This window comes from Coenobita brevimanus, chromosome 18 (genome assembly GCF_032717465.1).
Source record: "Coenobita brevimanus isolate Jiangsu-jjx chromosome 18, ASM3271746v2, whole genome shotgun sequence".
NCBI lineage: Eukaryota > Metazoa > Arthropoda > Malacostraca > Decapoda > Coenobitidae > Coenobita > Coenobita brevimanus.
Window position 1 is genome coordinate 9,300,118 of NC_136971.1, and position 16,771 is coordinate 9,316,888.

Consider the following 16,771-nt stretch of genomic DNA (forward strand, 5'->3'; position numbering starts at 1 on the left):
TTCACAAATTTTTGTTCCATTTCGTCTCCTAAAATTGTGGAACCCATAAGTGTTTGTCTAAGCATACAGCCTATAAGACCTTACCAATTCAATTCACAGTTCTCTAGTGTGTTTTCTGTATTTTTCAGATTATTTTGAGGGAAGTAAATTACCTTCTCGCCGAAAGATCTCCTCCCTTATTATCATCACGTTCCTCAAGCTGTACATACAATTGTTTCCGGCATAACATAAGAAACTTACTCAGAATTAGGGCACATGTTACATTAACATGTAAACTTATTGGTGAAAACATCTGGGATGAAGTGACTGCCTGACTGCTTGGGATGGTAGAGTAGGGTTGTGTAAACATACTGTACCAGTGACCTTCAATCCCTTCCCATAATTGTTCACAGTTTTTTATAGCTCGCCCTAACTCAACGTCATTGACACCGGTACAGTAATGGTTTGTTCAAGGCCGACGGCTATGCAGGAGTTAATGGAATACATTATTGTTTTTATCAGTACTCTCTCACACATACACACAAGAACGAACAAAAGGTTGAGCAGTAAATGTACAGTTACTTTTAAGGAGCAGAAATAACTGTTTGCTTAGTCGGTCCAAAATGTATTGAGAAGTGCGATATCAAACGAAGAATGTGGAACTTAATGCTGACTTACGAGAACACTTGGGATGAAAGTAATTTTGTTCTGATTAGCTGACATTTTTGTTCCATTTCATCCCCTAAAATTGTGAAACCCATAAATTTTTGTCTAAGCATACAGCCTAAAGACTTTTCCAAGTCAATTCCTATTCCTCTAGTTTGTTTTCTGTATTTTTCTCTTTATTTTTAGGGTGGTAAAGTACCTTCTCTTGCTGAAAGATTTCTTACCTTATTATTATCATGTTCCTTAATCCGCACATATGATTGTTTCTGGCAAAATGGAAGAAACTTACTCAACATACCCAAAGGTGGATTATGTTTCCCAATTTCCCAACTGAAACCCAAGTTACATTAGGTTAGGCTAGGTTATATTATTAGATAGTTAAGCTAGGTTAGGTTAGGTTATCAGTCACCTCACTAAACTCTACCCCACCACCTTTGTGATGGAGTTGTGAGCAGGAGGTGTGGGTGGGGGTAGACTCATGATTGTGTCCTCGTGGCTTACTCGCTAGCGACTGGATGCTTGCTGTTTAAACTGAGCTGTTGTACAGATAATTTTATGTATTACCAAGCCACTTAACCATTCGGTTATGGCCCTGATATACCGAAACCTGGATAATCCGAACCTGGATAATCGAGCTTTCACTGTTTAGTGGTGTGAGGGAAAATTATGTAGCACTAATAACTGCAGATCTGCAGGTATTAACCTGTGGATTGTGAGCCACAGCTTTGGCTGGGTAGCGATGTGTTGTGAGCCACAGCTCTGGCTTGGTAGCGATGTGTTGTGAGCCACAGCTCTGGCTGGGTAGCGATGTGTTGTGAGCCACAGCTCAGGCTGTGCTGGCCGTGCATCACTGCTAACTACTCCACCCCAAAGCAAACTTACGCATGGCGTTATGCAAAGTTGGAGAGAAAGAGAGAGAGAGAGTTTTTTTTTTTTTTTTTTTTGTGACTAGATAATGTCCTTGATGTTTATCTTCAAGTTTATCCATCCATCATCCAATCCCACATTGCCCCATGAGGAGCGTAGGAGCCCGGGGCTAGGCAGTTTGTCCCGACATTTAAGATGAGAGTGACCAGCCTCACTCATCCCTGAGTGGCATTACATGAGCAGTCAACCCCAACCACCCCTTGGATGTAAACCTTCACTGGCTCAATCCGATTGGAGCGCAATAATTACCCACTAATCCACCAGGCGCCAAAATTTGGTTATATGGTTACCACCCAGCGTAATAAATGGTCTCCTGGTGTACAGGAAACCATTTGGCTTGTCACTCAGTGTAGAGTCACCCACAGGCAGAAGGAAAAGGAAAGAATGACAAAAGGGGAGTTTTTATAGTTACCCGTAGGCAGAAAGACAAGGAAAAAATGAAGGAAAGGAAGACAGAAGAGGATGGAAGGAGAGAAGGATGGAGGAGGCAGACACCCGACAACAACACTACATCGAGTGAGTGGATGTTGAGTGTCCCCACCTACCACAAATCTTCAAGTTTGTAATAAACTAAAACCATTTTTTTTTTTTTTCTCACTACTCCTCTGCGTAAACTTACGCATGGCCCAACGCAAAGATGGAGAGAGAGGGAGTATTTTTTTATTTTATTGCCAGATAATGCCTTGGATATATATCTTCAAGTTTATAATAAACAAAAATTAAAAAAAAAATTCATTTCTTGCACACCACGGTGTGGGATGAAAAATGGTAATTGTGCAGTCCACGGGTTAATGCATTCTTATATCGCGTGATATATGTTATTATGGGATCTTAGCAGCTCCATGGTCAGATGGTAAGTGATTACCTACAGCCCAGCCAGCTGCACAATAACTTAGGCTCTGAGGAAAGGGGGCATGGCTTATTGAGATACCCAGATTAAATATCCTATAGTGCTGTAAACTGGGGGAAATTGGTAGCAGTTACAACTCTAGGCTCATCTAGCTGTTAACCCTTGGATCATATGTCGAAGGAGGTAAGTTGATAAATCAACCTAAAAAATGGTGGTGAAACTCTAACAGGCATTGTTTAGTAGAGTAATTTAGTGAGGAATCTGTTGCAAAAAGGCAGCAATTAATGAGGACTTACTCTGCTGTATTGCCAGGATTGAAATAGGAAAATACCAAACACTTACCATCAGGTGAGGTTTAGCAAAGGTATTTACTATGTGAATGTTATTGTAACAGGTTTGGCACTAATGGTGGTGATAGCAGCCGAAGCAACAACTATGCCACCATTGACGGCCTCCACAACGTTAGTGACGAGGTGACCAAGAGGTTACACCAAATCCTTCTCCACCACCAGGTGAGACTGTGTTACACTTGTACTATATATATATATATATATATATATATATATATATATATATATATATATATATATATATATATATGTAAATAGCTCCCTTGCTATGGTCTAACGTCTTTTGTTCCTTTGATTTCCTCATATCTTAGTGACAGGAAAAAAAGAGTAAAAGTAGATGATGTATATTCCAATTTCCACTCAATTAATGCTGAATGATGGCCAAACCTTTGTATAACGATGGGTGTTGTTTTCTTTTAAATAATGCCTTTGATACTTTTTACTTAAGTTCTGTGTTTATGTTGATTTATAAGCTGTTTTTAGACTTAGATTAATGTGTTTTAGCCATAGATGGGGTGAACATTATCATTTTGGAGTATAGCTTACCGTTTGATTTTTTCTAGACATTTTTGGTGATTGTCAGATTTTATTTTTGTGTTTAGGTGAGTTATAAACTGCTTGTAGGCTTAGTTTAGTTTGTTTTAAAGCTATTTGGGAGTTTAGGGTAACTAGAAACTTGTTTTTAGAATCATTTGGGTGAGTTTAGGACTTGGATGGGGGAAAAGGCTTAAAAACGCATCTATATACTGTACATGTTAAATCTACCCCAAGATACGATACCCCACGTAGCGATGGGTTTTTACTTAACCAATAATAATAATAATAATATAATGATGATGATGATGATGATGATTGTTATTGTTTTTATTTTGAAAATGTTTGGTTGTAATAAGAACGTAATTTGAATTATTAGTGTTGTGAAGGGGTTTAGTAAATCTTGAGTAGCTTACTTGTGCAGTTAGAAGCTACAGATATAATTTGATCAGTTACTTCATGGGCTTTGCAAGGACAGGACTGGGTGACTGATCTGAGTTTTGTAAAAATCTCCAGGAGTATGATATAAGGCTGTATCTTGAGTTGCATAGGATTTGTAGTACTCATCTGTAGCAGTTTATATTGTATATTGCCCTTAGCATTCTCTTACCATAATAATCTTTTTCTAATGTTGACATATTTTGCATTGTTTACCTAGAAGAGAGTACTGAGTTGTACTGTACTGAACAGAATGCTGTGGATAGGTATTACAAAATCTCCCAAGTCACTTTGAATGCAAACATAGCCACATCAGTCAAACAACAGTATCATGCCTTTGGAAGGATTTGACACTGTTTAGGTAAATTTCCTTTCTCTTTATTTGGCAAATATTTATATGAAATAATGGACCAGACTGTACAGACCACTTCATCCTTGATTTTTTTTTAGTCTGAGGTGGAAAGTCTGCGTCGGGACCTGCATAACACGAGACAGGCGCTGTATAATCAGGTGCAGCACAATCGTTGCCACCACAATCATCACGACCCCACTGAGGACCAGGTCAGCACTTATAACACTGAACTGTTTTACATGTTTCATCTTTTTAGTCTTGTATGTGCATTCATTATTATTCAGACCTGTCCCACCTCAAGCTGGGATGAGATAGGCTCCAGAGAGCCAGAACAAGAAGAAGAGGAGAAAAGATAGATACTGACCAATGTGCGTGATAGATTGAGCCATTCCTTTTCATTCTCCATCCAAGCCCCTCGAATCCTGGGTATACCCAATTGGTCAAAAACATTCCACAGATAGCTTCAAACTTGTCTCTCCTACAGTCAGTCTAATTTCTGTCAGACTAAAAGGGGGTGGCAAACCCTAGTTGTGCACTACCCTGCAACATATTCATCTAGCCAGCTCAGTCACTTGTCAGTTTCCTTGCTTTGTTAGCTCCTATACCTCTCATTATCACACACTTATTTACCTTGTCTATCCACTTTATTCTAGGCATACCATGTTTTCCTCCCACTTTCAGGTTTGCTCATATATATCATTTTTACCACTCTGTTTACTCCCATTCTCTCCAGCAGTACACCAGTCCTGTATGAGACAGCCCTAGCATGTATTCAGTATGGACAGTGGGTGTTAGCGCTGAAGTGGTGACATGTGGAGGTGTAGGAGGACTACTGAGCCTTGGGATAGGTCACTGCCCCTGAGAAATAGGCCCTGAAGCCTTTGCCCAGAGTTGGACACATTTAAAAAAAAAAAAAAAAAAAAAAAAAAAAGCCATACCATCTAAGCACGCGCTTCAGCTTTGGTGTCAGCAGACTTCTTACTCTCATCTTTTACGAATCACATTGTACCTTATCGTGTCCATTTTCTGCACTCCACACACATTCCTCAACAGTCCCATCTCCACTGCTCATACTCTTGACATCCATTTTCATGCTACACCATAGTCTCACACCCTTATATTAGAGTAGGCACTAAAGCTCTTTCATGCAACCCTTTTGCAGCTGCCATGCTCAGACCTCTGCTTCTTTGGTCTGCATAGTACCACCCACTTTCATTCCCTGTGCCACTTTCCTTTCCATGTCTTGCACATTTATCTCTCATTTCCTTCACTGTATCCAGGTACTTCAAATCTCTTGCCAATTCCTGTCTCACTCCATTTACCATAACTTAACACTAGGAATCACAGTCTATCTCATCATCTATCACTTTACTACTTTCTACATTTGCCTTCAAGGCACAGCACTCACAAACATCTACAGAGCTCTGCACCAGTCTTTTGAGCCCATGTCCTCAATTTCCAAGCAACACTGCATCATCTCCATACATCAGATTTGAGGTTCCTCTCTCCATTACTTGTTTTTACCCCTCTCATAATGCTGTTTGTATGATTTTTGAACAACCATGGGAATGTCACACAACGCTTTCTCATACCAACACTCTTGAACCACTCGCTTAGATTCCTACCTACCCCTACTCACATTTCACAACCTTCGTAAAGGCTGCTAGTAGCACACAACAGCTTACCATCTACATCATATGTATGTGAAGCCTTCCACATTCCTTCTCTGTTTACCATGTATACTTTTTCTAGATCCATAAACATGTGCCATAAATATTTTATAGTCCTTCACACAAACCATCTCCACTGCAGTTTGTATGATTGCAAATATTTTAATCCCACACCTAGCACTCCTAAAACCACCTTGTTTGCCACCAGTCATTCTTTTATATCCCTTATTTTCCTTTAGACAGTTCTTCCATACCCCTCTCCTACAACACTCAAGAGTTTCATGCTACAATGATTTTTGCACACACTTCACCTGCTGTTATTTTTGTACAGGGATACAATCATTGCTTTTTTCCAGTCTCTTGGTACAGTTTGACTCATCAATGCCTTCCTACATATCTCAAATAATTGCTTCATTCCACTATTTCCACTATATTTAATAATTTTTTATTACACAGTAGGCAGATAAAGTGGTAAGGAAGAGGTACTTGGAAGCCACCATTGTCAGTGAGAATATGCCACAAGCCATTACCTCACATCAGTATCTGTTTACTCTATCAGAAGCTGTTGCAACTGTTAGCCCATATTGTTTGCTCACATGTATTTTTCTTTGTTTTTAAAGGTTGTTTGAGGTGTATGAGTATTTTGCTTTGTTTTTAATGGTTGTTTGAGGTGTATGAGTTTTTTGCTTTGTTTTTAATGGTTGTTTGAGGTGTATGAGTATTTTGCTTTGTTTCTGATGGTTGTTTGAGGTGTATAGACTGATTAGTTCTGGGACTGGACCATGCAGTGTTCTGAAGTCTGCTTGCTGTTGCTGCTTTTTTATACATTTTACATGGCAAAAATTCTGCATGTCGCATGTCTGTATATTGACTCCAGTATTATATGGAACATATCTTGGTATTTTATGCTTGTAAAGATGTGTATGTTTCCTATGCAGTTTTTGCTTGTAAGGATGTTTGTTTCCTCTGCAATAACTCAATTTCATGGCTGTAATGATGTGCCTGCTTCCTCTACCATGAATTTATTTATTTATTTATTTTTTTTTTATTATTATTATTTTTTTTTATGATAATTGTTTCCTCAGCAATAACTCAGTTTTATGGTTGTAATGATGTGCCTGTTTCTTCTGCAAAAAATTTAAATTCTTTTGCTTGCAATGTTATTTGTTTCCCCTGCAAAATATTATGGTTGTAATTATGTACCAGTTTCATTTGCAATAAATTATTATTTTTTTCATGTGGCATGGGAGGAAGGTAGAGTCCCGGAGGATTGGAAGTCAGGTATAATTATTCCCTTGTACAAAGGAAAAGGGGAAAAAGAAGTGTGTGGTAATCATAGGGGCATTTGTCTTCTTAGTATAATAGGAAAAGTGTATAGTAGGATACTCATAGACAGAGTTAGAGAAAGAACAGAGAAATTAGTTGGAGAAGAACAGGGAGGCTTTAGGAAGGGAAGAGGTTGTGTAGATCAGATATTCGTTCTTAGATCTTTAGTGGAAAAGTTTCTAGAGAAGGGAAAGAAGTTGTATGCGGCTTTCATGGATTTGGAGAAAGCATATGACGGTGGATAGACAAGGATTGTGGAAAGTGTTAAGAATATATGGAGTAGATGGGAAGTTGTTGAATGCTGTGAAGAGTATGTATGATGATGCGAAGGCTGCAGTGTGTGTGGATGGTGAACTAAGTGAATTTTTCTCTTTGAAAGTTGGTTTGAAACAGGGATGTGTCATGTCTCCATGGTTGTTCAATCTGTACATGGATGGGGTAATAAAAGAGGTACAAGGTAAGGTAGTGGATGTTGGAGTGGCCCTGGTGAGAGAGGACAGTGTTTGGAAACTCCCTGTACTGTTTGCAGATGATACTGTGTTGTTGAGTGAAGACGAAGGGGAGCTGCAGGGCTTGGTGGATGAGTTTGAGAGAGTGTGTAAGAAACGGAATCTAAAGGTGAATGTAGGGAAGAGTAAAGTGATGGTCCTTGAGAGAGGTGAAGTTAGTGAATGTACAGCGAGGTTGGATGGTGAGGAATTGGAAAATGTGAGTACGTTTAAGTACTTGGGTAGTGTGATGAGTAAGGATGGAGGTTTGGAGGGTGAAGTGCTTGAAAGGGTGCAACAGGGAAGAAAGATTGCTGGTTCTTTGAAAGCAGTGATAAGAAACAGGGAAGTGAGCATGGAAGTGAAAAAGTTACTATATGACAGTATTGTGATACCAACTCCAACGTAGGGAAGTGAAGCTTGGACATTGTTGGAAGGACACAAGTCAAGAGTGAGAGCAGTGGAGATGAGTTATTTAAGAGGAGCCTGTGGAGTCACGTGGAGAGACAGGCTGACGAATGAAGATATAAAGGAGCGTTGTGGTGTGGATGTGGATGTGATAGGAAGCGTTATGAGGAACACACTGAGGTGGTTTGGCCATGTGGAGAGGATGGAGGGTGAAAGACTGACGAAGAGAGTGTATGTGAGTGAGGTGGAGGGGGGAAGAGGGAGGGGGAGGCCGAGGATGAGATGGAGGGATGGGGTGGAGAGGTATATGAGAGAGGGGGGTGTGAGTTGGGAGCAGGGGAGTGAAATGGCGGGGGACAGGTCAACTTGGAGGCGATTTGTTTGTGGCCACCCCAAATGGGATTGAGGCGTCTGGCAATAGATATACTTGTTTCTTTTGCAGTAACTAAATTTCATGATTGTAATGATATGATGGTTTCTTTTGAATTAGGTCTGTATTTTATGCTCTAAATGACATATATGTTCCATTTGCAGCAGCTTTATTCTTATAATGATGTGCCTGTTTCCTCAGGTAATAACTCTGTTTGGTGGCTGCCTTCAGAATGCTGTGACATTACTTTCTATAAAATGTATCGTGTGAGTGGATTATGGTTGCCACCTCCAACCACCTCGTACTGTACTGTACAATGTTTTATTATTATACTGAGTATGTTAGATGGGGGCAACCGTCATCCACACATATGATGTAGTGCTGCCTACTTTGCTTTTATCATTCCATATCTGTCTGTGCCCTCCCCTCCTGCAACTTCTCCCTTTTCTTCCCGTCACTTTTTATTATTCCATTTTCCACTTAGGGTGGCTCTGTACTGAGTGGCAAGCCAAATGGTTTCCTGTAATGCAGGAAATCATTTATGATGTGTGTGGTAACCTTATAACTAGATAATGAGGTAATGTGGAGCCTGATATTGTGCCCCTTTCAACTGAGCAGAGACGCAAATGTGGCATTGATCCAGGAACCAAACCTCCACACTTTTCTCTGTGCCTCGCATTGCAAGGGAACGTTAGTCCACTGCATGGAACAGCCCTGTAGGTGTGGTTGCTTGCCATTGGTTATTGGGTTTGCTTGATATGACTGACGGGTTCATCAACTACAAATATTGTACAAGTCTTTGAACTGAATTCTATTGTATTGCAGTGAAGCCAGTTTACCAAAATGCCTTATTTACTGAAAGTCCAAATGAAATGGATTTGGCTACCAGTGATGTTAAAAATTGAATTTATTTTCATACTGTTTTAATGTAGTATGCTGAAGAGTCTGTTATAATTCATCATCATCATCATCATTATCATCTGGACCTCCTTTCCCACTCTAGGGCAGGGTGAGGAGTAGTAACTTCCAGACAGCCAAAGTTTGTCCAGTTCAATGGGCTTTGCCTCCATTCACTCATCATTCAAGGCTGCAAAATCCTGGCCTCATCAGATAGGCCAAAAAAATTTCATAATGTTTTGTAGCTTCACATATACCTATCTAATAGCCAGTCTAAACACAGTGACGTTAAAAGGGGGCCAAATCTCAGGTTATGTGCTTTTCCACACAAAATTTATCCATCCAGCCCGGTCTCTTGTCGGTCCATTAGCCTCACCACCTTCCATACCTCTCTTCCGTACACACTCATCTACCGTATTCCCCCACCTTCTTCCTGGCCCACCTCTCCTCCTCCCTCCTTCAAATTCTCTCTGATATACCTTTGTCACCACTCTGTTGTTATCCATTCTCTCCACATGACCATACCATCTCAGTACACTCTATTCGATTCTGTGTCCCCAGTGTTCCTCACTCTGCATCTTCCACAAATCACATTATTCTGTATCCTTTCCACTCTGTATACTTCACATACATTCCTCAGCAATCCCATCTCCACAGCTCTGACTCTTTAACTTTTCATATTCATGCCATGCCATAGTCTCACGTCCGTATGTTAAAGTTGGCACTAACACTCCTTCATGTAAGCCTTGTGCAGCTATAACACTCAACTCTGTTTCTTATCAGTGCCTTCATAGCATCAGCTACATTCCTTCTTTGTGTCACTCTCCTTTCCTCTTCTTTTGCACATTTTCCTCTCTTTTCTATCACAAGTATTTGAACTCTCACCAATTCCAGTCTTTCTCCATTCACTGTAACCACACTGGGAGTCACCTTCCCTCTTAGTAACCATTACTTTACTCTTTTCTGCATTTACTCTGAAGGCATGGCTCACAGACATCTACAACACTTTGCACTAGTCTGCTAAGCTCTGGTCAAGTATTTGCATGTAGCACTGCATCTTCAGAATACAACAGATTTGAGATACTCCATCCTTCCCCATTCGTTACCAATGCCATCCGTCTCTCCATTACATGTTTTTTTACATCTCATTTATAAAGAATACTAAATTGTTCATTTTTACTGGTGCTGTGATAGTACACCAGTGTTTTATGTAGTTTTTATAATTTCTTTTTTATTCTGTTTGATTTTGTTGTAATAATTCCTTTTGAATTTTATTTTTAATGCAGTTTATGAGGTTTGTAAATGTACACCTCTGTCCCAGAAATTTGCATGGAATAGGTAATGAGGTCACCAGCAAAGATGTAAAATCTATCTATCTATCTATCTATCTATTGCCAGACGCCTCAATCCTGTTTGGGGTGGCCACAAACAAATCGCCTCCAATTCGCCCTGTCCCCCGCCATTTCACTGCCCTGCTCCCAACTCACACCCCCCTCTCTCATATACCTCTCCACCCCATCCCTCCATCTCATCCTCGGCCTCTCCCTCCCTCTTCCCCCCTCCACCTCACTCACATACACTCTCTTCGTCAGTCTTTCACCCTCCATCCTCTCCACATGGCCAAACCACCTCAGTGTCTTCCTCATAACACTTCCTCTCACATCCACATCCACACCACAACGCTCCTTTATGTCCTCATTCGTCAGCCTGTCTCTTCATGTGACTCCACAGGCTCCTCTTAAATAACTTATTTCCACTGCTCTCACTCTTGACTTGTGTCCTTCCAACAACGTCCAAGCTTCACTTCCATACGTTAGAGTTGGTATCACAATACTGTCATGTAGTAACTTTTTACTTCCATGCTCACTTCCCTGTTTCTTATTACTGCTTTCAAAGAACCAGCAACCTTTCTTCCCTTCTGTACCCTTTCAAGCACTTCACCCTCCAAACCTCCATCCTTACTCGTCACACTACCCAAGTACAGTACTTAAACGTACTCACATTTTCCAATTCCTCACCATCCAACCTCGCTGTACATTCACTGACTTCACCTCTCTCAAAGACCATCACTTTACTCTTCCCTACATTCACCTTGAGATTCCGTTTCTTACACACTCCTCTTGTGAGGAGTAGACTGTAGCACCAGTCGAGCAGGGCAGTACTCCCGAGGTGGATGGAAAGCTGATGACAGGGAGTGCTGGAGCTCCCGTTTCATCAGCCCTCAGGACTAGTTCCTGACCATCCCCCTTTGCTGAACTTTTTCAGTGTCTCAGTTACACAGAGAGTAGGCCAGCATGCTCTCCAGTACAAATTTCTCTAACTATCTTCACCAAACTACATGCACAGTACACACTACACCTCCTTTTCAAAAATCAACAAAAATGGCGTCTATTAATCAAGCCTCGGAGTCCCCATGGGGGGGGACCATAAATGCCCCCGCCATCTGCCCCTCTCCCGGTGACGACTCGAGGTGCCTGGAACCACTGTCTGACTCTCTTCTTCTTCATTTCTGCAACATTCGCGGCCTTTCATCTAACTTTCGCTCTGTTGAGCACCACCTCTCCTCCTCTAAACCTCACCTTCTTTCTCTGACGGAGACTCAGCTGTCTGAGGCAACCGACAGCAAACCCTTTTCTGTATCCTCCTACTTTCTCTATACTCATTTCAAAGCCAAAGGTGGCTGTTGTGTATACATACGCAACGACTTATCTTGCTCTCGTGTTCCTGAACTTGATTCTTCTGAATTCTCCACACTCTGGCTTCGGCTTTCCTGTCATTCTCTGACTAAATATATCTGTGCTGTTTACTTATCCCCTAATTCTACTGACTATCAAAAATTCTTTGACTATCTTACTTCTACGATGGAACACATTCTGTCCATTTCTCCTTTCTCTGAAATCTCCATTCTTGGAGATTTCAATGTTCACCACCACCTTTGGCTCTCCTCTCCTTTCACGGATCCACCTGGTGAACAAGCCTACATCTTTTCTATCCTTAATGACCTAGAGCAGCTTGTACAGCACCCTACCCGTATCCCTGACCGCCTTGGAGAGAGCTCCAACATACTTGACCTCTTCCTCACAACTAATCCTTCTGCTTACTCTGTTAATCTTTTCTCTCCGTTGGGCTCCTCCGATCACAACCTTATTACCTTAACCTGTCCTATCACTCCGGTACGGCCTGTGGACCCTCCAGGGAAACGTCGTCTGTGGCACTTTGGAGCCGCGAACTGGGAGGCCCTCAGGCAGTACTTCTTTGATTTTCCCTGGAATGATTATTGCTTCCATGGCCGGGAGCCATCTGAGTGTGCCTCGCGCATTACGGAGGTTATTCTCTCGGGCATGGAAGCATACATTCCTTTCTCATATCCTTTGACTAACGCAAGAAAGCTTTGGTTTAATCACGCTTGTTCTAATGCTGTCCGCAACAAGGAGAGGGCCTACAAAAGGTACCGGAGCCAACCCACACCTGAATCACATCATCTTTACGTTTCTGCCCGGAATCGTGCTAAGTCTGTTCTTCGCTCTACTAAAAATAATTTCATCCATACTAAATGCTCTCAACTCTCCAACTCGAATTCTTCCCGCTCCTTCTGGCACCTTGCCAAAAATCTTTCTAACAACTTTACCTCATCATCCTTCCCTCGTCCTTTCTACTCTGATGGTTCTGTAGCTATTTCTTCTACTGATAAAGCAGATCTCTTCGCACAGACTTTCTCCTCCAATTCCACCTTAGACGATTCCGGTGCTGTTCCTCCATCACTTCTCCCCTCTGACTTCCTCATGGCTGACATTAAAATTTCTTCAGTTGATGTATTTTCTGCCATCACTGGCCTCAGTACTAACAAGGCATATGGGCCTGATGGGGTCCCTCCTGTTGTTCTCAAGAACTGTGCTTCTGTGCTTACACCCTGCCTAGGCAAACTCTTTCGCCTTTGTCTGTCAACTTGTACCTTTCCTTCTTGCTGGAAGTTTGCTCTCATTCAGCCAGTCCCAAAGAAGGGTGACCACTCCCAACCCTCCAACTATCATGCAATTGCTTTAACGTCCTGTATTTCAAAAGTTTTCGAGTCAATTCTTAATAGAAAAATTTTAAGGCATCTTTCCTATCACAACCTTCTTTCCGATCGTCAGTATGGGTTCCGTCAGGGACGCTCCACTGGCGATCTTCTCACCTACCTTTCAGACTCCTGGTCATCCTCCTTTTGGGACTTTGGCGAAAGCTTTGCCATTGCACTTGACATCTCAAAGGCTTTCGATCGAGTCTGGCATAAATCTTTAATTTCCAAACTGCCCTCCTACGGTTTCTATCCTTCTATCTGTGCCTTCATCGCTAGCTTCCTTTCTGGTCGTTCTATAGCCGCTGTTGTAGACGGCCATCGTTCTTCTCCTAGATCTATCAACAGTGGTGTTCCTCAGGGCTCTGTCCTATCACCAACTCTCTTCCTTTTATTCATCAATGATCTTCTAAGCTGTACATCTAACCCTATCCACTCATACGCTGATGACTCCACCCTTCACCTTTCCATTCGGTTCCCGCAACGCCCATCTCAACAGTTACTTCAAGAAACAAGGGATGAGGCTATGGCACACCTAATGTCTGACTTGGCTCGTATCGCTGACTGGGGTAAAAATAATATGGTTGTCTTTAATGCATCTAAGACTCAGTTCTTACACCTATCAACCCGACAAAATCTTCCACAGGTATACCCATTAATGTTTAATAATATTCAGCTTAATCCTGCATCATCCTTGAACATGCTTGGGGTTTCATTTACTCGGGACTTATCTTGGAAAGATCATATTACATCTCTTGTAAAATCTGCTTCCAAGAGATTGGGTGTGCTAAGCCGACTCCGCTCTTTCTTTACCCCTGCACAATTGTTGACTCTATACAGAGGTTTTATCCGCCCCTGTGTGGAGTACAACTCTCATGTGTGGGGAGGCTCCCCACATACAGCTCTTCTCAATAGGGTGGAGTCAAAGGCTTTTCGTCTCATTAACTCTCCTCCTCTTACTGACTCCCTTCAACCTCTGTCTCTTCGCCGCACTGTTGCATCTTTATCTCTTTTCTATCGCTACTTTAATGGTCACTGCTCCTCTGAACTGTCTGCTTGCATTCCTCCACCTCTACGACGGGCGCGTAGCACCCGTCTGGCAGCAAACTCTCATCCCTTTTCTGTCCAACTCTCTAATGCAAGAGTTAACCGTTACTCCCAGTCTTTCATTTATGCAACAGGTTAACTCTGGAACTGTCTCCCTCTGTCTGTATTTCCTGCTGCCTATGATCTCCAGTCTTTCAAACGCAGTGTGTCCAGGCATCTCAAAATGATCGAATCTTGAATTTGGCTCTCTATTGTATTTTGTTTTTCTCTTGGAGGGAACTGTTACTGCGGGCCATGGCCTTTGGTTCCTTCTTCCTCGCATTAAAAAAAAAAAAAAAAAAAAAAAAAAAAAAAAAAAACATCCACCAAGCCTTTCAACTCCCTTTCGTCTTCACTCAACAACACAGTATCATCAGCAAACAACAGTACAGGGAGTTTCCAAACACCACCCCCTCCCACCAGGGCCACTCCAACATCCACCACCCTACTCTGTACCTCTTTTATTACCCCATCCATGTACAGATTGAACAACCATGGAGACATGACATATCCCTGTTTCAACCCAACTTTCAAAGAGAAAAATTCACTTAGTTCACCATCTACACGCACTGCAGCCTTCGCACCATTGTACAAACTCTTCACGGAATTCAGCAACTTCCCATCTACTCCATATATTCTTAATACTTTCCACAATCTTTGTCTATCCACCCTGTCATATGCTTTCTCCAAATCCATGAAAGCCGCATACAATTTCTTTCCCTTCTCTAGAAACTTTTCCACCAAAGATCTAAGAATGAATATCTGATCTACACAACCTCTTCCCTTCCTAAAGCCTCCCTGTTCTTCTCTAACTAATTCCTCTCTTCATTCTCTACTCTGTCAATAAGTATCCTACCATACACTTCTCCTATTATACTAAGAAGACAAATGCCCCTATGATTACCACACACTTCTTTTTCCCCTTTTCCTCTGTACAAAGGAACAATTATACCTGACTTCCAATCCTCCGGGACTCTACCTTCCTCCCAGGCCAATCTGCACATCTTCCACATCCATTCTACTACTATCTCTCCCCCATGCTTCAGCATTTCACTACACACTCCATCAATTCCTGAGGCTTTCCCCAATTTAACTTTCTTCATTACTTCCATGACTTCTATCCTACTGATTTCTTCCTGTCTTCTCACCTCCCTCCTTCTCCCAGCCATTCCCCAGCCACTTATACTCGCATTACTTCCATCCTCTGTGTTCAACAATTCCTTAAAGTGTTCTCTCCGTCTGCTCACTTTTTCTCCCTTCTCCAATAGTAATCTACCATTTTTATCTCTCACTCCCCTGCTAACTTCACTTCCACCCTGTCTTACTCTTTTCACCTCTTTCCAGAACATTTTCTTACAGTCCCTCCACTTTACACTCAAATTCCTTCCAAATTCCTCATCCACTCTCTTCTTACTCTCTCTTACTAATCTTTTCACCTCTCTCTTTCTACATATAACTCTCTCTTCCACCTCTCAACTTCTTTCATGCCCCAATTTCTCATTCATTCATTGTATGCTTTCTTCTTTTGTGCCACAGCCTGTCTCACCTCGTCATTCCACCACGCTGTTCCTTGCACCCCCCTTCGTTTTCTCTTCACACCACATGTAAAATCCACTGTAATTATAAACCCAGACCTATGTATTGGGAGCTTAAAGCATGGTAATGTACCTGAAACTTTGTGATTGTTTTGCCTCTGTAAAGGCAGTATGGCAGACCTTTGCTATAATGGGCTAATTGAGGGGAGCCTTATCTGGTAAAACTAATAGTCCATTACATCTGATGGTCCCCCTCTGAGCTGAGATTTCAAGTACCTGTTTGAAAATAAATGAGTACAGTAGCATATTCTAGTACTAAAAATGAAAACTGTACCAATTTTACACTAACTTTGCCAGTTATTTAATTTCTTTACAGCTTATTTCATATCCTTGTCAGCACTTCTTGACTAAAATAGTACTGTACTGTATTACTAAAATATGTTGTTAGAACTCAGTAGTTGCGATGGAGAGAGGGCAATTTCAGGTCAGGTTGGAGTAAAAAGGGTAGGAAACACATGTATTGCGCCCCAATGCACCCCATGTAACAGACATTGCTCATTATAGCTGACAGCAGTCTGGTGAAAACAGGTGAAAGAAATGCATGCAGTGCATTTGTAGCAGTTGGATTAGATAGTCTTGGATCTGCTAAGGCTGAAAGCTGTCATCCCCTAGAAACTTTTACTCAGGAACATCGAGAAACTAGGGTGCAGTATGAATGCCAAAGTTTATTTCCTACACAGACATTTAGACATTTTTCCAGAAAGCTGTAAGTGAAGAATAGGGAGAGAGGTTCCATCAGGATGACAGTTTAAAAAACGCTATCAAGGGAGGTGGGACG

General features: G+C 41.6%; 1 protein-coding gene across 2 annotated transcripts in view; it reads left to right on the plus strand.

Moving 5' to 3' along the window:
- The window catches only part of LOC145391397 (phosphatidylinositol-3,5-bisphosphate 3-phosphatase MTMR3), a 137,794-nt gene that overhangs the window by 69,046 nt on the left and 51,977 nt on the right, over positions 1 to 16,771 (plus strand). For both annotated transcript variants that reach the window (XM_080266004.1, XM_080266005.1), the window contains exons 14-15: positions 2,817 to 2,934; positions 4,195 to 4,305. In XM_080266004.1, the coding sequence (XP_080122130.1) occupies positions 2,817 to 2,934; positions 4,195 to 4,305 (229 nt within the window). The remainder of the gene's footprint in view (positions 1 to 2,816; positions 2,935 to 4,194; positions 4,306 to 16,771) is intronic.